The sequence below is a fragment of the Notolepis coatsorum genome, assembly GCF_963971535.1.
Source record: "Notolepis coatsorum genome assembly, chromosome: 12".
In the NCBI taxonomy this organism is placed as follows: Eukaryota; Metazoa; Chordata; class Actinopteri; order Aulopiformes; family Paralepididae; genus Notolepis; species Notolepis coatsorum.
In genome coordinates, this window is record NC_140176.1 from 44,927,824 (window position 1) to 44,953,726 (window position 25,903).

At 44.0% G+C, this 25,903-nt stretch overlaps 2 protein-coding genes across 4 annotated transcripts in view; one reads left to right on the plus strand and one right to left on the minus strand.

Moving 5' to 3' along the window:
- Positions 1–25,903, plus strand: part of acad11 (acyl-CoA dehydrogenase family, member 11) — a 90,815-nt gene that overhangs the window by 40,228 nt on the left and 24,684 nt on the right. For both annotated transcript variants that reach the window (XM_084326465.1, XM_084326466.1), the window contains exon 13: positions 2,339–2,437. In XM_084326465.1, coding sequence (XP_084182591.1) covers positions 2,339–2,437 — 99 coding nt within the window. The remainder of the gene's footprint in view (positions 1–2,338; positions 2,438–25,903) is intronic.
- On the minus strand, positions 14,412–24,773 carry ackr4b (atypical chemokine receptor 4b). Of its 2 annotated transcripts, none has more exons than XM_084326468.1 (2): positions 24,709–24,773; positions 14,412–17,154 (listed from the first exon to the last, which is right to left on the minus strand). In XM_084326468.1, the coding sequence occupies exon 2, from the start codon at positions 17,144–17,146 to the stop codon at positions 16,031–16,033; it is 1,116 nt and encodes a 371-aa protein (XP_084182594.1). In that variant the 5' UTR covers positions 17,147–17,154; positions 24,709–24,773; the 3' UTR covers positions 14,412–16,030. The 2 variants fall into 2 exon arrangements, with proteins under 2 accessions (XP_084182594.1, XP_084182593.1); XM_084326467.1 differs by having other exon boundaries at positions 14,412–17,151; positions 24,709–24,764.

The window sequence follows — 25,903 nt, forward strand, 5'->3', positions numbered from 1 at the left end:
GCAGCTCAGCTACTGATAACATTAATGTCTATGGTGCATGTACTATTTAAATAACCATAGATTGCTCAATTCTTTACCGATTTTCAAACGGGTTGGTTTGCTATAAACATCAAGGATGTAGTTATGATACTGCATACTTATAATTTTTTCTTTTCTTTTAAAGATGTTTTTTTACAAACCGCTTGAATCATAGCCACGTTAATAATGCTTGTAATAAACCAAACTGTTTGTAAATCCGTCAATATTTCAGCGAGTTATGAGTATTTTTGTCTGTGCAGATCACTCACCCTCACTCAAGGCTGACTGGGGCAAGATGGCGGCGGTTCAGCGACGCTGGTGACTCCGCCTTAAGCTATCTAGTGTTCTATATATATCTATGGTCACCACCCCCAACTGTTTAGTGTCTATTAGTCATAATGTCCCCCTTGAGTATTTAAGTCCACGCCCCCTAGTGAGTCTGTGTCCGGTCGTACTGTTTCTGTTACCTGTATCCTGCTTGCTAGCTCATATCTCGACAGCTGCTTGACCGTTGCAATATTATATATAGTCTGGTAAGAAATATGAATAAGAAAACTCTCCACAACTATGTAAATATGCACTTTTATACAGACTCTGTATGTAGTTGAATCTGTAGTTAACTTCCTCTATCCACTTAGCTGTGGAATGGCCTTCCCCCAACATATTGTAAGGTGCGCTCCCTCCCTGTCTGCCTTTAAATCCAGGTTTACCCAGCAGGCCTTTTAGCTTTTAAACTGGGCTTTTTTTTCCTGGATAGTCTGATCTCACACCTACCCTGTTTTATGTTGTGTATTTTTCCCAAAAAATTGTTTTACTGTTATTTATTATAGTGCCATTCATATGTACATAACTTTGGTGCAACTACAGTTTTAAATGTGCTTTAGAAATACAAGTTACTTACTTACTTATTTACTTATTTACTTACTTCTGATGGGTTTTCATCAAATGTGTTACCGTGGTAACGGCCATCTCATTCTCCACAGCAGCTTCATCAAATAAAAGTAGAAGAAGAACACAGACGTAAACAATTCAACTACAGACGGAGCTATAAAAAGCCGGGCAGAGTGTTCCTCTCGTGTTAGACTATATATATATATATATATATATATATATATATATATATATATATAATATTAGAACACTGAAGTAGCTGTGAGTGCATGTTGCGGGTTTGAGCCAATATGAACTAACTCGTTCATAAAAAAGTGCACAGGGGAATTCTGATCTGCGGCCCAGCTGGGACACTTGCGGTTAGTTCATTCCCTGCCGCTTCCTCTTCCATGGAAACAGTGTTGCGATGCTGCTGGTGTTGATCGCAGTGGACATCTGCCTCCCCTTTAATTTTGACTAAACACAGATGGTGTCTTGTTGTATTTTCTAAGGCGTTGTCATCGGTTTGATTGATTGTGCCGGACAAACTGGGGGATAAACCCCCATTAACATTCTCCTCTCTGTCACTTAAAGACATTCCCGGAGCAAAGACAACGATATGAAAACTGTTAATAACTAATGTAACACAGTCTGTCGTCCATCTTCAAGCTGGAAGCAATCATTTGAGAACTGACCGCGTGTAAAAGACAAAGCGCGGGGGTTGGAGAAACGTTTCCGATCTCAGGTTTACAGAGTTTACTTTCCCTGGAGTCCTGACTCAGTGCAAGCTTTGTGTGGCTTAATAAAGAAATAAATGAATGGTGCATTTTATATAGCAGCTTTTATCCAAAGCGCTTAAAAATGTTGTTCCTCACATTCATCCATTCACTCCACACACTTTGACACACCCGGGAGGTAGTGGGAATCGAACCGGGAACCAATTACCAGACGACTGCTCTACCTCCTGAGACACTGTCACCGGCTTGTGTGTCTTATGTTAACAATGTTATTATTTCGTATATCTTCCAAAAATAGATATTATCTTGTGAGTCACGATGATGGTGGGCGGTTAGAAGAGTGTAGTTTAATAGTCATTTAGTAATTTATTAGTTGAATAGACAGTGGCTCCGGAGGTAGAGCTGTCGTCTGGTAGTCTGAAGGTTCCCGGTTCGGTTCCCGCTCCTCCCGGGCAGCGTGCCGATGCGTCCTTGAGCAAGACACTTAACCCCCTAGCTGCTCCTGATGTGCAGGTTGGCACCTTGCATGGTCGCCTCCGCAGTCTGTGTGTGAGTGAATGGGTGAATGTGAGGAACAGAATTGTAAAGCGCTTTGGATAAAAAGCTGCTATATAAATGCTCCGTTTACCATTTATTTGAATTGGTCGGACCAACGTGGGACATGATGTCTGCTGTGGGTTTGGTTTCTCTGCTGAGCTGTGGTCTCCCCACAGAGCCGGACGTGGCCTCCAGCGACGCCACCAACATGGAGTGCAGCCTGCAGAGGGACGGAGACCACTACGTCGTCCACGGCCGCAAGTGGTGGAGCAGCGGTAAGTCCAGGTGTTTGTTTGTTTTTTATTAAAGGTAAAGTTCTGAGTTATTGTTTCAATAGTTTTAATGTACTCTCATAAGGTTAACCGTCGGTAGTGTGATAGTAAAGGCTTAACCTTCTGTGGTGTGGCAGTGAAAGGGTTAACCGTTTGGTAGTGCGGCAGTGAAAGGGTTAAAGGTAAAGTTCTGCGTTATTGTTTCATCAAGGAGGTCGTTGGAAGAGTCTGCATTGTCCGCTTTGAGCCACAGCATCAGATCCACGTCTCCCAAGTTTCTGAGGTTGCGTGAGATTCCTTTGATAGCTCCATGTGGATGGAACACATGCCCTTTCTTTTGATTTGGGGTAAACGGAACAGTACGGAATTATACCAAGACTCTTAGGGCACACGCACACACACATGCTCACACACATGCTCACACACATGCTCACACACATGCTCACACACACATGCTCACACACACACACACACACACACACACACACACACACACACACACACACACACACACACACACACATATGCGCACACACACACTCAGACATACATACATATACAGACACACACACACATGCTCACACACACACACAAACACATACACACACAGACACACACAGACATATATACAGACACACAGACACACGCACACACATACACACACACAGATACAGACACACACACACACAAACACACATGCTCACATACATACACACACATTTACATTTAGTCATTTAGCTGACGCTTTTATCCAAACATACACATAACTTACATACATACAGACACATACACACACACACACCCATACACAGATACACACACACACACACATACAGACAGACACACACACACACACACACACCTACACACACCTACACACACACACACACACACACACACACACACACACAAACACACATGCTCACACACACAAACGCACATGCTCATACATGCACACACACACAGCGTTGAACAGAGAGTAATGGCTTTCTACCACTCCCAACACATGGCAGACAAATTATATACATGCAATGAAACCGTGAGTCATGGAATAAACTAAACAGATCCTGGATGTTGTTCACTGCATAGAATAGTTTACAGAGGCCTGTATATTAATGGTTTTGACCTTCTCCTGCACTAACTGTGTGTAACCATGGGATTACAATGTTTGTTTTAGGGAGATTAAGAATAGGGCTAACTACTTCGTGACTCAGTGGCATGACCTCTGACCTCGTTTAAACGCGCTGTATTCCAAGGTTATTTCTGATTATAAATTGGTTTGACAATACTGCATGTTAATGTACCTTATGGGATTCATGAGATTACTTTAATATGATGCTAAAACATAAAGAAAGAAATAAGTGAAGTCACTTAATAAGGAATTGGGCCGTAACCGATAAAACTGATTTAACGTAGTTGTCATCTAATGTCCTGAGCATATGTTTGTGTTTTTTAGATGTTTATTATCAACCCCTTCAGCCAGCATCTCCAAAACATTATTCCAGATGTTTACCGGTAAGGGCCTATTTTGTAAGGGCCCTGTCGCACGCCGTGCTTCTGGTGTTTAAACATCCCAACATCACAGCAAACATTGGCCTGTTGTTTTCAATGTCGGCACGGAACGACTCCTCTAACCGTTAATCACGTTCTTGTGTCTTTACAACAACAAACAAAATGATTTAATGAGACTTAAGTTGTAATAATATTGACAATAATTGTGAATCATCAATAAAAAACATAATTTTATTTGAGATGAGATGATTTCATTCTTTTTTTTTTTATCCACTTTTTCTCCCATTTTTCTATATTTTCTCCCATCCCAATTTCGTATCATCCAATTCAACCCTCCCCTGTCACGAACGCTGTTTCTTGCCTCCCACAAGCCGGCTGCAATGTGGACTAAGTCATACATAGCACAAGTCCCCTCCGGTACTTGAGGTAACAGCAGTCGCATCTTTTCACCTGCGCAGCTCGATCTCTCAGTGGCGAGGAGTAACGCGTGGGAGGCTCACGCTGCCCCCGACACTTCCTGATTCTACTGCGCAGGCGCACCAACCGACTTGTAGGAGTCGCTTGTTCACAACGTTCGATCCCCACCCTTCAGTTTTCCCTCCCCGTAATACGGCCAATGTGTATTACTGCGGACGACCAGCTAAACTGAAAACAATGTGGAGAGCTGGATTCGAACACGCGAATCCTAGCGTCTCCACACTGGTGGCGAGTGCCTTGCCCACTACACCACCTAGCCGCCCTGAGATGATTTCATTCTTTTTGTTTCACTTCACTGTCAAAAGGTGCCTTGTTTGGCGCTCCAGTAGCACACCACATAGCTCGCTGAGTCGCCCCGGGTTCGATTCCCCGACCCGGTGGCCATGTGCCGCATGTCTTCCCCTCTTTTTCTCCCGTTTCACCCTCTCTCCTCTATCGGTCCTGCGTGGCCAAAAGGTCCTGCGTTGACCAAAAGAGCTGAAAATGCTATAAATAAAATCTTAAAAAATAAAAAAAAAATGCCTTGTAGGGCTCTTGCGTTGTTGCGTTCTTGGGGTCAATAGAAAATATACGCTCCCTGAGCTCACCCCCTCTCTCTGTAAAATGTCAACACAAGTGAAAAGGTGAATGAAATCCCATATGAACATTACTATCGCCAAAAACCCCAGTGAACACGGCCACCACCTAAAGTGACAGTACAACTAACAATACAACACCATAAACCATAGAGAATACTGAAACATACATATATGGCTCCTACATACCTTGTTGTCCTTAGTTCTTCTCTCATCCTCTCCGATGCCAGTATTTGCACGGATTTGCCAAGAGACTTGAAATAAGTAAAAAATACCTAGAGTTCTCTCCTGATTGGATAAAGTGGGAAGGGATACCAGAACATTTATTTTGTGTTTACTGCAGAGCGTAGGGACTGAGAGACACATGTTACTGACCAAACACTATATCAGTGATGACTGTCAGAATGTAGAGCTATTTAACACATAATTTACCACTTACAGCACCTTAAGTGTCTTGCTCAAGGACACTTTGACACACTGCCGGGAGGAGCTGGCCGTTGCCCCACTGTCGGTCTGGGGAGGGTGTGTAGACCACCACATGCCACCACATCTTGCGTGACCAGGCCAAGGGGGGCATTCTCACACAGGGAGGACAAGTTCTTGGAAAACTAGATGAAAAATATTGTTCCCCTTTGCTCACAGTGCAAAAATAAATCTCAATCTTAAATCTTATTTATTTATTTATTTATTAGGTTTCTCCACTCAACATGAGGCTGAAATGTGGCATGGTGGTCAAGTGTGTGTGTTCATGCCAATTGATTTAAAAGGGGGAGGAGCAGTGGGTGTGGCCACTAGAGAGTCGCCAGCCGCTTCTTTTCACCTGACAGCAAGGAGTTTCACTGGGAGAGCGTAACACACACAGAGGTTCACATTATCTCCCCCTAGATCCCCTCCCTGCTGAACAGGCGCCCCGGCCGACCAGTAGGAGTCGCTGTTGTAACGACCAGGACTCATACCTCACCGGCTTCCCACCCGCGAACACTGTGCTCATAGGGACGACTGACCAAGCCGGAGATACCGCTGCCGGGAATTTAACCCTCTGGTCTCTGTGGTGGTAGGCGAGTGCTTAAACCATACACTACTTTATTTATTTATTTTTATACTTTTATTAATCCTTTTTATTGACCCATCCTGACTATTTAGGAGCAGTGGACAGCCACACAGTGCAGCGCCCGGGGACCAACTCCATTTGTGATGCCAGTACCTTGGTCAAGGGCATTGGCAGGATAAACCTAGCATGCATGAATTTTTTTATTATGTGGAAATCAGATTACCCAGAGGAAACCCACATGGAGAACATGCAAACTCCACACAAACCCTGCTGGGGTTTGAACCCAGGACCTTGTTGCTGTGAGGCAACAGCGCAAACCACTGTGTCACTGTGCCGCCCTAACACAAGTTTTACTATTCCTGATGGGCCATATTGTAACGGTATGACCGGTTGCTCGAGGCGGCAGTTAGATCAACGCCTAACAATGTTTAGATCAGGATTGTGTCAATATTTTTTTTTTTTTTTTATCCACTTTTTCTCCCATTTTCTATATTTTCTCCCATCCCAATTTCGTATCATCCAATTCAACCCTCCCCTGTCACGAACGCTGTTTCTTGCCTCCCACAAGCCGGCTGCAATGTGGACTAAGTCATACATAGCACAAGTCCCCTCCGGTACTTGAGGTAACAGCAGTCGCATCTTTTCACCTGCGCAGCTCGATCTCTCAGTGGCGAGGAGTAACGCGTGGGAGGCTCACGCTGCCCCCGACACTTCCTGATTCTACTGCGCAGGCGCACCAACCGACCTGTAGGAGTCGCTGTCCACAACGCCCGATCCCCACCCTTCAGTTTCCCTCCCCGTAATACGGCCAATGTGTATTACTGCGGACGACCAGCTAAACTGAAAACAATGTGGAGAGCTGGATTCGAACACGCGAACCCAGCGTCTCCACATTGGTGGCGAGTGCCTTGCCCACTACACCACCTAGCCGCCCCTGTGTCAATATTTCTTTAAGTTTGTCAACCGCACACAGGACTCGAAAGTATAATTAAACACAGCACTCCTGAGCCCTCAAGAACACATACCCAAACATAAAACATATACTGTAGTACAACAACCATAAAACACCAACAACAGATAAATTAGGTGTATTAACCAAGTGAAGGTTAGAAAAACAACAGAGAAAACGGTTCATCCCAGAAAACCCCAAATTCCAGTCCAATAAATCCCCAAAAGTAATTTATTGAGATTTTAAAAGAAGCCCTTTTGGTTTAAAGCAACACGGAGCTGTGTAACTTTATATACAACCCTTTTTGTTTTCATAGCTGTTCGAAAATAGCCTTAGATGTTTTTTTCTTCCATCGCTTTCTATTGAGAAACTGAATCTCTCATTTACATTTACATTTTGTCATTTAGCTGACGCTTTTATCCAAAGCGACTTACAAGTTTTGTACAAGACAGCAGGAAGGGCACAACTCTTATCAGCTGAGTAACAATGTTCATCAAAGTGTAGTGTTGGTTAGTATATTAGGACAAGTGCATGACAGTTAGGGTTAGAGTAAAAATAGCCTGACCAGGCTTCACTCCGCTCAACCCCCCCCCCCCCCCCCCCAAACACAGGAGGAGATTGTTAAAATGAGAGCTCCAGATATTGACTATGCCGATGCTATTAACACTTTCAGTGCCCAGCAGGGGGCGCACATTTAGTGCTTGAATGCCCACCATCCACTTCAATGTTAGCGTTAATATCGCCTAATCTATGTTTTAAATTATGGCTATGTGTCTAATCTGCCCGTCGCTTATCAATGACTCATTTTCCAGTCAACATTGTCGAAGCGGATTGTTTTTTTATCGGTTCATTTCCGTTTTATAGCATTTTGAAAAGCCCTTGTTTTCAAGGGGGGAAAAAAAGAATCCGTGATAAACGCCCTGTACTGGAATATTCTAGAACGTTGTCATTTTTCGGCCTGTTTAATTATTTATATAGATTATCGATAGTATATGTGTACGTATGCACGCTGAAAATAGATTTTCTTAGTTCCTGATCGCTCGCACAGCCAAACAGCCATATCACACATAGGGGAAAAGCTTATATCTCTGTGAAAACAGGTCTGATTATCCTAAGACTGGTAAAATAGATTCCTTACCTGAGATCAGATGGTATCCAAAAAGATTATTCCAATTCCTGATCGCCATTCCAAAAATCTATCCTTTTATTGATCCAATGCAACGTACTGTAAACACATATTCCACGCATTCCTGAGGCTCCACAATGACTGGGATCATCTCCGGTTACATGCGTGAGAAGTAAAATGTGGATTCCGGAGTTTTTTTTTCTCATCCATTTTCATTGAGTCCATTCCAAAAGGGTGCATTACCATCTGGGAGATGATAGGGGGCGCTTTTTTCACATCTGAGCTCCTGGTGGGGCTGGTTTCCCAACAGTAGACTCGGTTGATGAAATATGAATTCAGATCGCTAATAAAAAAAAATCACGCTAATTGTCGTGGTGGGCATTCAGGGGGCGGACTGCTAACGCGTGTTAAGTCGTCCGTGGCATCCAAAGTGTTAAGCATTACATCATTACATGCGACGGAGTGTATTATACGAATTAGATCACGCCTAGGGGTGGTTGTTAGGCCCGAGGCGCAGCTGAGGGTCGTTAGACCCCCCTAGGTGTGATCTAATTCATATAACACACAACTTCAAGTGATGTAATGTGTTTATATACAATGGCCGAATTCACCCAACCTTATTGCTATACAATAAACACACAGTAATTGAAGCATAATGGAGATTTATTCACAAAACCATCCACAGAAAAAGTAGGTAAAAAAAATAAAGAATTGCCTCCGTGTCTAGAAGCAGAGGGAGGTGCTACAAAGCATGCCATCTAACAACAAACTTCATATAAATCCCGCGATTTATTATTGTTTTGACAATGGGTCATGACAAACCAATTACATAATCCAACATATGTGTAACGAACTAATATTACATCGGTCCGCAACCCGATGGTTGGGGACCTCTGCTATAGAGCCACACTCCGTTATGCACAAGTTTACATACTTTGGGAGCGTGTATATTATTCAATGAGACTGCCAGCCAGCTTTTGCGCGAAGGAGAAATACAATTTCAATTGTGACGAGAGAAGATCTCCCGATTCAGATACAATTTAACACACGGTTCCAAAGATATTAATGTATTTACAAGTGTGTCAGTGTAATGGTGAAGTCAAGTGCTTTGAGCAGGATAAACTTTTGTTTTTGATCCACTTTTTCTCCCATTTTCTATATTTTCTCCCATCCCAATTTCGTATCATCCAATTCAACCCTCCCCTGTCACGGACGCTGTTTCCAACATATGTGTAACGAACTAACATATTCCAGTTGACTATCTTTTTTGGAGGATTCGATCAAAATATATTCATACTTCCATTTGTCTATCTATGGCAGACTCATTCAGAAAAAGTTATTTGGTTGTGGGAGGGATCTGGGGTCACGTGGAGTGTGTTATACGAAATAACAACGGCTAACTTGACTGTTTCAGCCAATCAGAATCAAGATATTTGCATGCCATTGTATAAAGTACCTTAACACATGGCCCCCAATGGCCACAACCCAACATGTAGATACATAGATGCTACATACCTTACCACATGGCCCCCAATGGCCCCCACAACCCAACATGTAGATACATACTGTAGACCACATGTCCCCCACAACCCAACATGTAGATACATAGGCAGTGAGAGCCAGCACATCACCAGGGTTATCAAGTGGACACCTCCCTTCACTGGTGTTTCGTCAGGTTAGGCCCACGACACCCCGAAGGCTCAACAGTTAGTTCCAGTGTCCCAGAACCACCCCCTCCATGCTAGCTCCCACCTTTTCTATGATATCCACACGCCGATATGTTATCCTATGTTAAAAATAAAACAATTCCTGATACCAATATCACACATGAAACAGCAACAACAGAGAAGAAAAGGAATACTCTTACCTTTTTGTTTACTTTGGCCCCCAGCTGACATTATTTCTCCTCAGCCAAATCTGCTGACTCGCTTTAAATGCTTCTTCTGACATCTCATTTATCGGTTTATAATGAATAAATACGATTTAAAATGGAAATTTATTTTTGCAGTGTGAGCAAACTCAAAATCAGCATGAGGGGGAAAACTTTTTTCATGCTAGTTTTCCAAGAACATCTCCTCCCTGTGTGAGAATGTCCCATGGCCTGGCCTGGCCACGCAAGATGCTGGCATACACAGTTTCACGATTTTATTCTGGTCAGTGTAGCCTATGTGACCACTGACACGTCCCATGCTCTGTTTAAGAGATCAATGTTATGACATGACTCACCACGTCTCTCCAGACACAAACACACTCATTTCCACCTCCATTACAGCTAGACGGACTAAAATAGTATTTATACTTGGTTTCTGTTGTTGTTTCCCAGGGATACACAGCTGTTTTGGCCACACAAGTATTGGCATGTGCCGGTATTGTTCACAAGTTGGCAAACGGAGGGGATGGGAGGAATACCTCTTTGTACTGTGTTGTATTATTAGTACACAGTTGTATTATTACAGTTGTATTATTACACTGTGTTGTATTATTACACAGTTGTATTATTACACTGTTGTATTATTACAGTTGTATTATTACACTGTTGTATTATTATATTGTGTTGTATTATTACACAGTTTTATTATTCACTGTTTTATTATTACACTGTTATATTATTACACTGTGTTGTATTATTATACTGTGTTGTATTATTACTGTGTTGTATTATTACACTGTTGTATTATTATACTGTGTTGTATTATTACACTGTGTTGTATTATTACACTGTTTTATTATTATACTGTGTTGTATTATTATACTGTGTTGTATTATTACTCTGTGTTGTATTATTACACTGTTTTATTATTATACTGTGTTGTATTATTACACTGTGTTGTATTAATATACTGTGTTGTATTATTACACTGTGTTGTATTATTACACTGTTTTATTATTATCCTGTGTTGTATTATTCACTGTGTTGTATTATTACACTGTTGTATTATTCACTGTGTTGTATTCTTACACTGTTGTATTATTCACTGTGTTGTATTCTTACACTGTTGTATTATTCACTGTGTTGTATTATTACACTGTTGTATTATTCACTGTGTTGTATTATTACACTGTTGTATTATTCACTGTGTTGTATTCTTACACTGTTGTATTATTCACTGTGTTGTATTATTCACTGTGTATTCTTACACTGTGTTGTATTATTATTATACCGTGTTGTATTATTACACTGTTTTATTATTATACTGTGTTGTATTATTCACTGTAGTGTGTACACTGTTTTATTATTATACTGTGTTGTATTATTCACTGTGTTGTATTATTCACTGTTTTATTATTACACTGTTTTATTATTACAATGTGTTGTATTATTACACTGTGTTGTATTATTACACTGTTTTATTGAGTTCCCATATTAGATATTTGTGTTTTTCTTTGTATAAAGAGATTGACTGCTGCTCGTCACAGGATGACCCTGCATGGAAAAAAAATGCTACCCTTAAAAGTCCAACCTGTAATCTAGATGGAAAGAAATGGGTATCCCCACCACCAAAGATTTTCAATAAATAAATATGCGAATAGAGAACATTTCACATCACTTTACACACTCGTTGCTGCATCCGGTGTGAGAGGACGCTGGCGTTGTTTTGTTAGCTGCTTCTCCATCTGATCTTCTCAATTTAAATCTGCTCCCCAGCAAGTCTTGTTTATTTTTTACTCTGGTCTCGTTTTATCCAGCAATTATCTCACAATATTTCTGTTTGGATTCTACCGATACGCTACTTTGATTGGACCTGTTGTACCTGTTGTACCTCTCCACCGCTCCTGGCAACTCCCCGGTCTACCATCTGGTTAACCAACAACCTCCTGCTAGCCTGCTCCCGCCTACCTCCGGTCAATGGTCTCTAACTACACACCCTCAAGACCCCTACGCTCTGCATCTTCTGGCCGCCTCAGACCTACTCCTATCCAAGCTCCGGGAGGGTCATCAAAGGGAAGTCGCCTATTCTCAATCCTTGCCCCACAATGGTGGAATGAACTACCCACCCCAGTTAGGACAGCCGAAACACGTCCAATCTTTCGCCGTCGACTAAAGACTCACTTCTTCAACCATTTCCGAAAAAAAAAAAAAAAAAAAAAAAATTATCTAACCCTAACTAACCATACTGTCATGCACTTGTCCTAATAAACTAACCTACACTGTAGCACTCAACACTTTGATGAACATTGTTACTCAGCTGATAGAGTTGTGCCCTTCCTGATGGCTTGTCGTACAGAACTTGTAAGTCGCTTTGGATAAAAGCGTCAGCTAAATGACTAAATGTAAAATGTAAATGTAGCCGATAGCCTCAATCCAGCTAGCCAGCTCCCTGCTGTCGGGAGGACGTATATTCTGCTTTGAAATGGTTTCCGGAAAGTTCCAGAATCTACAAATAAAACTCGTCAAGACTGTATGTGAATAAACCCACATTCACAGCGTACATGGTCAGAGAAAGTCTGGATGTGCATTCCTTTTCAATTCTACTCTCGTTTGGCTTTCAAGCTGCTAAATGCAGAATTGTGAGATGCTCCATTTATGGTCTTACGGACCGACAGCCTATGTAGTTCTGTGGTGTTGAAGGACTCTTTACCATAATGATCTCCCCTGGGCGTAGTGATTTACTCCAATAGTTCCCAGACGTACAGCCTCTAATCTCTAGGCCATGGTCCCAAAGAGTCTCTCTCGCACACGTTTGCACATGTTTGTCATCATTAGTTGACCTTATCCTCCGACATCAGACCTATGGAACGGTACGCAATCTAGCTCCGTAGGATAGAGAGTTAGCTGGCGTGTGCCCCGTGGGCTAACCTTGATCCCTGTTGCTGGAGCTGTGGATTGTATTGATTGATTGAATACTTTATTTTGACACAATCGTAGTACAAACATTTAAAAGACAAAACAAGAACAGTGTCAACACGCTAGTCAAAAATGGATAAAACACAATAAAGCCAAGGCTTGTTTCCATTGTGGTCCATATACATGTAATATTTTATGTTCTCCATCTGACGCTACATCATTGTAACTTGGCTAATAACCTGTTCCCGGTGAGGCTGACCTTTGCAAATTGTAAAAGAAAATACATATAATGAGGTGATGTATTATAGATTATGCCTTTGTTACTTCCACTTGGTTTTCAGTAAGATAAATGTTTTTGTCTGCGTCGTTTAGACCCAGGGTTAATAAGGCGCTCTGATCAAAAGCAGATTGTGAGCGGAGAGTTTGACAATGGAGGTGTGTGATTTACAGTAGGACACACCCAAAGTTTAGTCTGGCTGTCTTTCCACGTTCTGGGTTATTTACTCAAACCAAGCGGCTCCCAATGTGACTCACTCTCACTCCTCCCTTCGGAGACGGTTGAGGATGCAGCCTAAATGCCTTTGTTGTCTCTCCTCCTCGAGAGGGCGGCCCTAGAGTCACACCCACACACCTCCTTGTGTTCCAAACGTCCCGGCTGCGATGTCTCGCTGAGAACTGGGTTGAGTATCAGGTGTTGTTAACGGAGAATAACCAGTAAACAATGGGCAGGCGAAAGGCCTTCGTGAGCCATCTGGGGAGGGGTGGATCGGGTCTGGCCCTGACCGACGGGGGGGGGGGGGGGGTCTCGTCCTGTCGAGCTGACCCCTGTCTGTCTGCTATTCCTGTGGGGTGTGTAAACGGGCCTGAAGGAAGCACTGTTTTAACTCCATACTACAACCACACAAGGCGCCGGGCCTAGCTTTCATATTACAAACATCTTAAGTGGCTTTGTATTCACCCCATGTTGTCCAAATGGGGAGTTTTGATCTGGCTTTTGAGTGTAACGATCTACGACGGTGCCGATTCATTTCAAAGAAGAAAAGATAAATGTATTTTTTTTTTATAATTTTTTTTTCTGAAGAGAGTAAATAATGCTGCTTCACTATGATGTCTCACCACAACTGTACAGCCGGACACCGGAGACGAGCGGACAGGAAGCGGCGTCTGTGCCGCTGGAAGCTCTTTTCTAAAAGGAGCCAGGTTGCTTGTGTTTTGTTTCCCTCTGTGAAGTCACGATGGGAGCTGCCGCCCCCCCCCCCTCTTTCCCTTTTATCCTGCGGATCCCTTCGTACAGGGGACACGCTGCGCAGACAAAGCCGATCCCCGTCAGTCGCGAAGCCACAGGATGTCAGATGTGCAGCCAGATCCCGTGAGAAGACACTGTGAGAGTCTGAATCAGAGCAGATGGGATGAGGTGGAGAGAGATGAGTGGAGAGAGGGATGAGTGGAGAGAGAGATGAGGTTTTTGGATTTGAGGTGCCTGTAGATGCAATACTCAGGGGATGTTTGTTGTCTTTTATTTAAAACATATTCAATAATATACATAGTTTTGTTTTATACATTTGTTTGTTTTTCTCGCCAGGAAAGTACACTTAAAGGTGCTGTAAGTGGTTTGTTAAAATAAGTGGTCTACATTCTGACATTCATCACTGATATAGTGATGAATAGAGTGTTTGGTCAGTAACATGGGTCTCTCAGTCCCTCCGCTCTGCAGTAAACACAAATACATTTTCTAGTATCCCTTCCCACTTCATCCAATCAGGAGAGAGAACTCCACACTGCAAAAACATTTTAGAAATAAAAACTAGTTATGAGAAAATGTGCCCTTGAAAATAAAATAATCTACCAGTGCAGTAAGCAAATTTGGCTTGGTAAGATGTATTGAAATATGTACAAATATCTATGGTTCTCTCTCCTGATTGAATAAAGTGGGAAGGGATACCAAGAAATGTATTTTCGTGTTTATGGCAGAGTAGGAGGGACTGAGAGACCAAAACAGACCAGTTACTGACAAACACTCTATATCGGAATGTAGAGCTATAAGCTTACCCCACATTTTGTATAAATGACGATTGCATACCCAAAGTAATTTCGGATTTATTATACTTTATACTTATAGCACATGCACGAGTATGGTCTCTTTTGAACATTCTGAAGTTTCTTACACAATAAATTACACAAAAAAAATCACTTTGAGTGCTAATGTATTAGAGAAACAGAGGTTTGAACACAATATTTGCTCCATACTTTTGCCAGATGCCTGTTTTTGGGTTCCAGCTGAGAGGTAGAAGCTGGAAAACATAACGGTTCCGTAGCCTGAAGTCTTATGTAGTACAGGTCCAAAGTTGATAAAAGTCCCATGGAAAATGAGTGTTTAACAAAGGTTTTTGTAATGTGTGTACCGCAATAATTCAGCGTGATGATCCAAAATGGCCGTCCACTTACATTCATTCAGACTCGCGAGTCAAAACAAAGTACTTCTTCGTCTTCTTCTGCCCCCTTCTCGTTGCAATCAGCGCTTGTCTGGGATCGTTTTCGAGCTACAACAGTGGTCAATCATTTTCACCATCAGCGGTGACTGGTCAGTTCAGGACCGTTTACAACCGGACGTGGTCACTCATCGGAACGGCTTGTCAAATGACGCTTGCCGGATATTTCGTGTGTGGCGATCGAAAGGCGGCAAATTCAACTTTCAAACAATGTATTGGTCGATCGGAGAAAAATGCAGCCCAGAGCCGGCAGACGAGGGCAAAGTGACGTACCGTATACGGTACGCCGAACGTTAAGAGGTTAACACTTATTTTAACAAAAAAAATACCACTTACAGCACCTTTAAGATAACCCATTCTTATGTACAGCAACAGCCTGAGGGAATACCCCCCCCCCACACACACACACACACACACCCTGCTATGCGCTCATACAGTTCCACACATTCACACCTGGGAGGCGCACAGTACACCCACAGTCCCCTACTGTTGGGCACTGAGCCGCTCCACTGGAAAAGTCAGGGGTTAAATGCCTTGCTGAAGGGCACACTGGCAGTGCTTGCTAGGTGCTCATTGACTAAAGTGTATACATCCAGATAAGAAAGTGCATGACGTGTCTGTTCAGAGTCTCTCAGATGGTGAACGTGCTGGTGTCTTGCTCCTCCGAGGCGGACTGCGAGTGCGTACGAGTCTGAGACTTCAGCGACATCTCCACGGCCGGCTCCGGACCCGCGTGCGGGGGGTGTCTCCCGAGACGCTGCCCGATGCGCTTGGCGGCCTTGAGCACGTGTCCCCTGAAGGAGGAGCCGATGAAGGCGTAGAGGACGGGGTTGACGCAGGCGTGGGTCAGCGCCAGGCTCTCTGTCACCTGCAGGGCGCGGTCCAGGCCCTTGCTGAGCTCGCAGTCCGTCACCAGGGCGTAGATGACGTCCATCGCGCGGCATAGCTTGACCACGTTGAAGGGCAGCTGGGTGAGGAGGAACACGGCCACCACGGCCAGCAGCACCCGCAGGGCGCGCCACTTCCTCTCCCTCCGCACGCCCGCCGCGCGGCTCAGCGCCAGGCCCACGCGGCAGTAGCACACCACCATGACCAGGAAGGGCAGCAGGAACCTCAGGATGACCTCCAGCAGCTCCAGGGCGGCCTTGGCGGGCCGTGCCATCCCGGCGGGGTAGACCGCGGTGCAGGCCGCCCTGTGGGACGAGTGCTTCACCCTGGAGAAGACGGCGTCGGGCAAGCCCAGGACACCGGCGGTCGCCCACACCGCCACACACGCCAGCAGCCACCGCCTCCTCCCCGCCCGGGGGCCCGGCCCGGCCCTCCCTGGGGCGCCCCCGTGGGCCAGGGCGAGGTAGCGGTCCATGCTGATGCACGCCAGCAGCAGCATGCCGCAGCTGAAGTTGGTGGCGTAGAGGAAGGAGGTGAGCTTGCAGGCCGTCTCGCCCAGCCTCCAGCCGTGGACGGCGTCGGCCGCCCAGAAGGGCAGCGTGAGGAGCAGCAGCAGGTCGGACACGGCCAGGTTGAGGATGCACACGTCCGTCAGCGTGCGCCGCCGCCGTGCCGACGCGTAGACCACCACGACCAGGGCATTCCCCGACAGGCCCACCACCAGGACGAGCGCGTAGACGGCCGGGAGGAAGAGGCCGGCGAAGGATCGCACCGCCTCCTTGTCGCACACCGTGTGGTAGTCGCCGTAGTCGTAGCTGTCGTTGCCGTAGTCATAGTCCTCGTCGTACACCTCCTCCATGTTATCTGCTGAGAGAGAGAGAGAGAGAGAGAGAGAGAGAGAGAGAGAGAGAGAGAGAGAGAGAGAGAGAGAGAGAGAGAGAGAGAGAGAGAGAGAGAGAGAGAGAGAGAGAGAGAGAGAGAGAGAGAGAGAGAGAGAGAGAGAGAGAGAGAGAGAGAGAGAGAGAGAGAGAGAGCAGGAGAGAGAGAGAGAGAGAGAGAGAGAGAGAGAGAGAGAGAGAGAGAGAGAGAGAGAAGAGAGAGAGAGAGAGAGAGAGAGAGAGAGGAGAGAGAGAGAGAGAGAGAGAGGAGAGAGAGAGAGAGAGAGAGGAGAGAGGGGGAGAGAGGGGGATGGGAAGCGAGTAGCCTTGGCTTGTCAGTTGTTTTCTAGTGAGTAGTTAGATGGCAGGTGTTTTGCATTAGGCTACGGACTGGATAACTGAGATATGATAACTGAGTTAGCCGGATAACTTTCGGTCAAGCCTGGCTTAAGCCGGACCTTCCCATTCCCCGACGCGCGATTTCACCATGACAACAGATCAAAAAGTTTGAGCCTGGTCGAGAGCAGGGTTAAGTTCAAGTTAGCCGGATGAACCATGGCCACGCCCCCGCAAAGAAGTGACAGCTCGTTTCCTGAAATGATTCTCACAGTCTAGGATCTGCATTATACCATTCTGAATTACGTTTTTGTGCTCCATTCTTCCAGAGGGGGCTTTTGAAATGTAAAATAGACCCAAAATGCTGATACTAAATTCACTTTGTCCTAAATAATGCACGTTATATATACCGTGGCGCTCGCTAGGTGCGATGTACACATTATGTGGTTATTTTAACAACGCGCAGCATTGCAAATGTGAATCCCGCGGGGATATCCTTAATGATTGAAACCTATCGCTCGTTTGGCTCTGATTCCTTTCATATTCTCCGCTGTGGATGAGGAGCGAGGAAGGAGAGGAGCGCCTGGATTTTGTTTCATTCAAGCATAAAATTGAAGTGTCTATGCGTGGATTGTGGATTTTGTGTGATATTGTAACTGGGATTAAAATGTCTGATGAGATGCGCTGTTTGACGGATTTGAGGAATTGAATGAGCCGTTGACGTCACATTAATGCATTTGAGAATAAAGAGATAAAACTTCATTCAAAAGTAAAATATTCTAAACACGGGTCTCTCGTTCATTAATGGCTAAACAATGAATTTATCCCGTCTGGCACAGTGGCGCAGCGGCTAGTGCTGAATCCTGGCAACCGGGCGACCGGTGTTCGAAACCCCCCGTTTCCAATATAATTTTTTTGGAATATAATATTAATGATTATACGCAAAAGTAGCCTAGTTTTAAGTTAAAATATTATAAATCTACATGCATTGAGGATGTCATTCTTTATATAGCTCTCAACGTGCACCAAATTGAAGTATTTACATTTCAAAAAGAAAGCTAGAAGAAGTGGGATTCGAACCCCGGTCGTCCGTGTGAAAGACAAAATGCTCGACCATCAGACCACGGTGGCAGACAAATGAAACATCAACCATACATCCATCAATGGATAAGAGAGCCGTATCCTTATTCTGAAACTGTTGAACTAATTATTTTCGCTAGCAAGATCTCATTTGATTATTCAATCCATAAACCTACTGCCAGCAGGCAAGTTTAAAGAAATATAATCTGATTGATTGGGGTAATGAGGGACTTAAAATTAGCCTATAGATCATGCATTTAACTTGTCGGCGAGGCGATTGAGCGTACTGCAATCTGTTAATAAAGTTTTAAATCAATTAATCAATCAATGCCGTTAGAAAATCAGGATCTCTGCTATCGATAAGTGCTGGCTTTTCAACTGAAGCGGCCGCGCGCACTTATCCTGGGTCTCAAGTCTGGTTTGAGTTAACGAGACTGAATCCACCTTCGAGGAACAGGAAAATCCCGGCTTCAAACATCGGGTTAACTGAATCTGGATAATGGGACTCTTGATCGACTTAGTTGAACCAGGTACGGGGAATAGGGCCCAGGCAGGACCAAGCTCCGTACCATGGGAGATCAGGCAGGACCAAGCTCCGTACCATGGGAGATCAGGCAGGACCAAGCTCCGTACCATGGGAGATCGGGCAGGACTAAACTCCGTACCATGGGAGATCAGGGAGGACCAAGCTCCGTACCATGGGAGATCGGGCAGGACTAAGCTCCGTACCATGGGAGATCAGGGAGGACCAAGCTCCGTACCATGGGAGATCAGGCAGGACCAAGCTCCGTACCATGGGAGATCGGGCAGGACCAAGCTCCGTACCATGGGAGATCAGGCAGGACCAAGCTCCGTACCATGGGAGATCGGGCAGGACCAAGCTCCGTACCATGGGAGATCGGGCCTTCTGCTCAGTTGCTCCCAGTCTGTGGAACACTCCAGTGACCATCTATCTATCTATCTATCTATCTGAGGACACCACAGACTGGATGCTTTTAAACATGGCTTAAAAACCTACCTTTTTAGTAGAGCCTTTTTTTAGACCTTGATATGCTGTTTTTATCTGTTGTATTAAATGTTTTTGCTTTTCTTTTTTTTTACCTGTAGCACTTTGAGATGCCAAATATAAAGTGAAATAGAAATAAAATGTATTATTTATTATGTTTTTAATATACTAATATATTAATAATAACAGGAAATAATTGACTCTGTTTGCATGATACAATGTGCTTTCATTCAACAAAGAAAAGTATTGAATTGACTTATTGGAACCATGAGATGGTTCCCAACCCAACCCAGATATAATATGTATTTGTATGCCTCTGCGCGGCACAGCCATGACCAGAGGAATTATGTTTTTGGGTTGTCCCTCTGTCCCATTCTTGTGAATGCTATAATTTCTTCAAATTTGGCACAAACATCCACTTGGACTCCACTTGGATGAACTGAAAAGATTTTGGTCTAAAGTTAGTGAACTCACGTCCGCCCCATTCTGAAATGCGATATCTCAGGAACGTTTGTAGGGAATTTCCAAAAATTTGTCACAAACGTCCATTCAGTACTTTCATTGGTCTAGGTTAACCACATCTCCATGCGTAAGCCCCGCCCCTACAATTAAGCCATGCCCCCTTTTTGGAACTTGTGAACAGTTTGTCGTACAGACTCATGGGTGACATCATTGGACTCAGCAGTGACATCTGCTTACATTGGTCTATGTTTGTCCCGCCCCCCAAACTTACATTGGTCTACGTTTGCCCCGCCCCGCCCCCGACTCTTACATTTGTCTACGTTTGCCCCGCCCCTGACACTTACATTGGTCTATGTTTGTTCCGCCCCCCTACACTTACATTGGTTTATGTTTGCCCCGCCTCCTAGTTACATTGGTCTATGTTTCCATGCCCCCTGTAACTGAGGGGTACAATTCCCTGACTGTATTGAATAAGTATGGTATCATTAAACCACTACTGAGTTATGTACATTACTACTGGCCATACAGTACACATGTATATGAGATGAACACCCACACAATAACACGGCTTAACAAGAAAGTACTGTTTATAATAATATTTATTAGAAGAGCACCAAGATTATCTTACATTATTTATTAAGATTGATAGTTGCGCTTGTAAGGCGAAGAATGTGCATGAATAGGTCAAGAGCGTAAGTCCATGAGCATATTACGCAGGGGATAATTAATACCACCCGTAGCATAAGAATTATATATGGTACACTAGTAGGTCAGCTGGAGATACTAAGGGGGTTCCCTCCGGTTGTAAGCCAGCAGGGGAGAGGATTTGTCGGTAGCAAAGTCTGGATCAACGAGGAATAAGGAGACTCCAGGTACAGGAGACAGTGCAATAATCCCTTGATCCGTAGACAAAGCAACAGCTATTCTCCAGTGTGCAGTGCCGCATGGAGGAAAGCTAGCCAGCCTCAGAGTCCTAGAGGCGGGCTCGACGGTGCTCCTCACAGGGTAAATCCCACACGGTAGTGGGTGTAGACGATTCTCTGCTCCAACAGCCACAGGACCAAAGCATTATAATCCAGCCGAAAAGGGCTCTGTAGTCGTCGGTGTAGGTTATCCAGTGTACATATCCACACGGTTCTCGTCTAGGGCTCCTCGGATGACGGCACAAGGTTAGGCCGCCCAGCCTGGATAAGCACACTAGCTCGGTACGATGAAACGTTGGTAATGCTGGTCACTGTAGAACGGTAGCCGCACGATACACTATACATAATAGACTATTACTTAATAATAGAATAGGTCGAACTCGACGATACAGCGTTAAACTCTGACACTTCAGCTATCAATTCGCACGCGGTCTCAAGGCTCTATTTCGGGGCAAAACGGGCCCACTTCACAGCACGTTGTATCGTGGGGAAGGCTCCAACTTGTTACTAAGATTAGACTAAGTGCATCTGTATCCACCTGCGCCGTATTTATACGTAAGGTGAATAATCTAGTACCAGCCTTATTTCTGTCTCATATTACTGCGCAGAACCGGGCATGTTCAGGCACTTCTCAGCGGTGACTTTGAACTAGACATTGGGGGGTATGGCCGTGGCGCCTAGGGGGTCGCTGTCCAATAGGAGAACGAATATTATGGTCTGGCCTGTACTAGGTAAAGGGATATTCCGTGTATATGTGCAAAGAATATACAAGGGATATCAGACGATATACAAATAATATACAATATATCTCAAGTAATAAATATATATATTCGGTTTAATCTGACCCTTTGTAATACCCCCTATACTTACATTGGTCTATGTTCCCCCGCTCCCTACACTTAACACTATGCCGTCCGTCCACGAGTATATACGTGTTTCGATTCCATGCGTTGTGGACCAGAGCCACGTATATACTCGTGGCAAGTTGTTATTGTTTTATTCCATATTTATAACTCTATTAACGTCCGCTATCGAGATCCATTACCTACCCACACTTAAGCCCCTTTCATATCTCGTGAACCGTTTGTCGTAGAGACAGAGGGGAGAGCCTATTTCATTGGCCTACAGATCCAGCTCTTAAAAATCGCACCTCTACTGCAAGGGCGCAGTATCGTTAACGCCTCGTTAACGGCACTCCCAGGTTAATGGTGTATGATTACCGCAGTGCAGAGCAGAGCTCAGAGTCCTAAGAGCTGCATCTGTATGTTAGGCCCACCCCCTACTCTTAAGCCCCCATTGGGTGCTGGTAGGCGGAGGCATACCGCCGTCAGGCGGTATTTCTTGTTATGGGGATATGATATGTGGGTTAAATAATGTAATACATAAAGAATATCATGTTTAGGGGAGCTCCCGTAGCTCACCGCATATCTCGGCGCTATTTCTGCGTCGGGGAAAACCGTGCTCGTCACGGATCTGGGGGACACGAGTTCGATTCCCGGACCCGCCGTCATTTCTCAGAATGTCTTCCCCTGCTCTACATCCCATTTCAACCTGTTTCTGTCGGTCATGCTTGACCAGAAAAGCGATAAACGCTAAAAAAAATAAAGTTAAAAAAAATATATATATATCATGTTTAATTGATATGCTTAGGGAAATCCCATTGCTGTTGGAGGTTTGAGCAGATGCTGCCAGGCTGCCTACAAATGTTTGTTGTTCTTTGACCTGCTGGTGATTCTCTGCGGGTCGTGGCCAGATCGGTGGTTGGAAGCTCCTATTCAAGGAACAGAGGAAAATAAATTCCTAACCTCATGGTCAAATGAGATTTCTCTCGCATGCTTTCCCTCACAGAATAGAGCCTTGTCCGTTGTAATTACGCGCAGGCCGGTGCATCTGCCCCGGGTGTGATTCTAACACGCATAGTGTGAAATTAGTGAGTGGAAACTTACAAGGAAGTTCGCCGGATATTTATCTTACTTGCTGCTATTGTTTCGTTCAGTTAAAAAGTCTTTCCAAAAGGGAGATGGGTATTTTGTGGGATAGTATCCATATATCTTCAGGTGTAGATATTCCGCCTAAGTGTAATTCTACAAACATGCCTTGTGACGGATGAGCCGGAGATGTAATCGAGACTCTCTTTTAATTCACCCTGCAGACTCATTCTTCAGCGTCCGGCATCATCGTCTAACGGTAGAATGCACTTATCTGAGCTGGCATGAAGAGCCTATCTTCTCCGACGACATGACTTGCCCAGATGGTGGCATTATGGTGAACTGGCGCGGGGGCGGGGGCGGGGGCTCGTACCCGCGCTTATCCTGTTGTTAGCATTCCATGAGATACCATGGCTACTGGGAACTAGACGGATGAATAGTGGCCTGTGTTGTTGTTTCTGTGTGGGTGTTTCTGTGTGTGTGTGTGTGTGTGTGTGTGTGTGTGTGTGTGTGTGTGTGGGGGGGTGTTTCTGTGTGTGTGTGTGTGTGTGTGTGTGTGTGTGTGTGTGTGTGTGTGTGTGTGTGTGCGTGTGCGTGTGCGTGTGTGTGTGTGTCAGTCTCTCCTTGTCACTGTGTTTCGTGATGTAGACTAGCCCAGATAGTATTTTACTTGTATTCCTATTGAGAATCATAATAATAACTGAGCTCACTTGATACCGTGGCCTTGGGCATGGACAGTATCTTCCCAGGACGACTCTGTTTTGAAGCTTAGGAAGAATGTAGTGACCTCTTAAGTGAATGTTTTCCAGTTCCAGTAAGCACGTGGGTGTCACTGGCTCAGGACTATGCTAACTTTGACTGCAGGGACATGTTGCATTTGGAATGTAGCTCGTGTGTGCGTATGACAAGTAAGGCGTCCCGCAATTACTGCCTGGACGAGAGAGGCGGGGCTTGTGAACAGCTTCCAGATCTGTTGCATAATTGATCGATATTCCTCCGGGGACGGGGAGGGACAGCAGTTGGCAAAACCGATGTTACCACTGAACATTCTGAAAATATGTATTCTTTGGCCTCACAGCACTGGCTTCATGCCATGATTAATTGGCATGATGGGGAACATTGGAAATAACGACTGACTGTTCTATCTTCTGTTGATATCTTTTGTGATATATATATATTTATTTATACTTTTTTTTTTTTACATATATAACAATAAAAAAACACACTCACAATATGAACTCAAGTTTCCTTCTAGTTTATGGAGATCTTTGTTGGGGACATAAGACATTAATTGAGTGGTGGTCTGACTATTTCAAGAAAATCAATTGTCAAATAGAAAATAATTATTCAATATTATTAAATTATTCAAAAACTGCAAAAGACATTGAAAGGACCCCCTCCCCCCAAATTTTTTTTATAAACTAAAAACATCAAATACATTTATTTAGAACCTCAAAGATCACATTCAGAAAGGTGTGATATCCAGATTCTCTCTTATATAATCCACAAACGGACTCTTGTTGATTGTTATTTTATTTATTTATTTCTATATTTCTTCGCTTCTTTGCTTGTTGTTGCTGCTCACTTAACTACAGTATGACACGTGAAAAAGGTTTTGAACAGGACTTTGACTGAATCATGATAACAGCAAAGTGCAACTAAACAAGGCATGATACTTAAGAACGTCTCTCCCAGCACAGAACAAGAACAATCATAAAAAAAAATACATTTAAGCCCTGCTTATACACAGTAAATATATGCATCCATATTCCTGTGAGAGTAAAACATATTTGATAAGCATGCCTTACCCTCTTGTCTCTGAGCTGAGTGAGAGATAATCCTGGTGATGTACACAGGCAGGGCTCCGCTGTGGAGAAATGTCTCTATAGAAATTAAAAGCCTCATATACCCTGGCCTCGTCACCCAGGCCAGCCCACTTCCTCCGTCTGGAGGCAAGCATGTGTGTGTGTGTGTGTGTGTGTGTGTGTGTGTGTGTGTGTGTGTGAGAGCGATTCAGAATACTGTAGGCTACATGTCGTCTGCATACCTTGTTGCAGAGAAACGTATGTAATTTGGTTTTGTTACTCGGGGCGTCACCTGTGAAATTGGGAGATGAGAGAAGAGCATGAAATAACATCCCTAATGGCCTCTGCTTGGTCTCGTTACGTAGACTTTATGGGGTTTATTTTGGTTTCACCGCTGATCAGATTATTGTGGTCTGTCGTGCCTTTTTTCTCTTCATTGCTTCCTTCTTAAAGCATTCTCTGTTTTAGATGTACAGTATGTTTCAGATGTACTGTATGTTTCAGATGTACTGTATGTTTCAGATGCACTGTATGTTTCAGATACACGGTATGTTTCAGATGTACTGTATGTTTCAGATGCACTGTATGTTTCAGATATATGTTTCAGATATACTGTATGTTTCAGATGTATGTTTCAGATATATTGTATGTTTCAGATATACTGTATGTTTCAGATATACTGTATGTTTCAGATATATTGTATGTTTCAGATATACTGTATGTTTCAGATGTATGTTTCAGATGTATTGTATGTTTCAGATGTATGTTTCAGATGTACTGTATGTTTCAGATGCACTGTATGTTTCAGATGTACTGTATGTTTCAGATATATGTTTCAGATGTACTGTATGTTTCAGATGTACTGTATGGAGTAGCGTGTGCTCCTCTGGGTAATAACTCCCTGTAAGTTCATTTATAGTTTCAAAATGATTTCAACTTTATTTATTATCAGAATCTACTGTCGGCTTCTTTAGAATCGGAATCTTCACTTATCTTCGCCTCTCTCTCAAACGTGCCTCTCTCTCTATCTCTTCTCTCTCTCTCTCTCTCTCTCTCACATGTGCCTCTCTCTTTATCTCCTCTTTCTCTCTCTGTATCTCTCTTTCTATCTCTCTCTCTCACACACGTGCCTCTCTCTCTCTCTTTCTCTCTCACATGTGCCTCATTGTGAAGAAGCGTGAGTGTTGGGAATGTTTGC

Bases quoted from the DNA above. Each gene is read 5' to 3' on its own strand.
- ackr4b (XM_084326468.1), bottom strand. From the start codon at position 17,146: ATGGAGGAGGTGTACGACGAGGACTATGACTACGGCAACGACAGCTAC.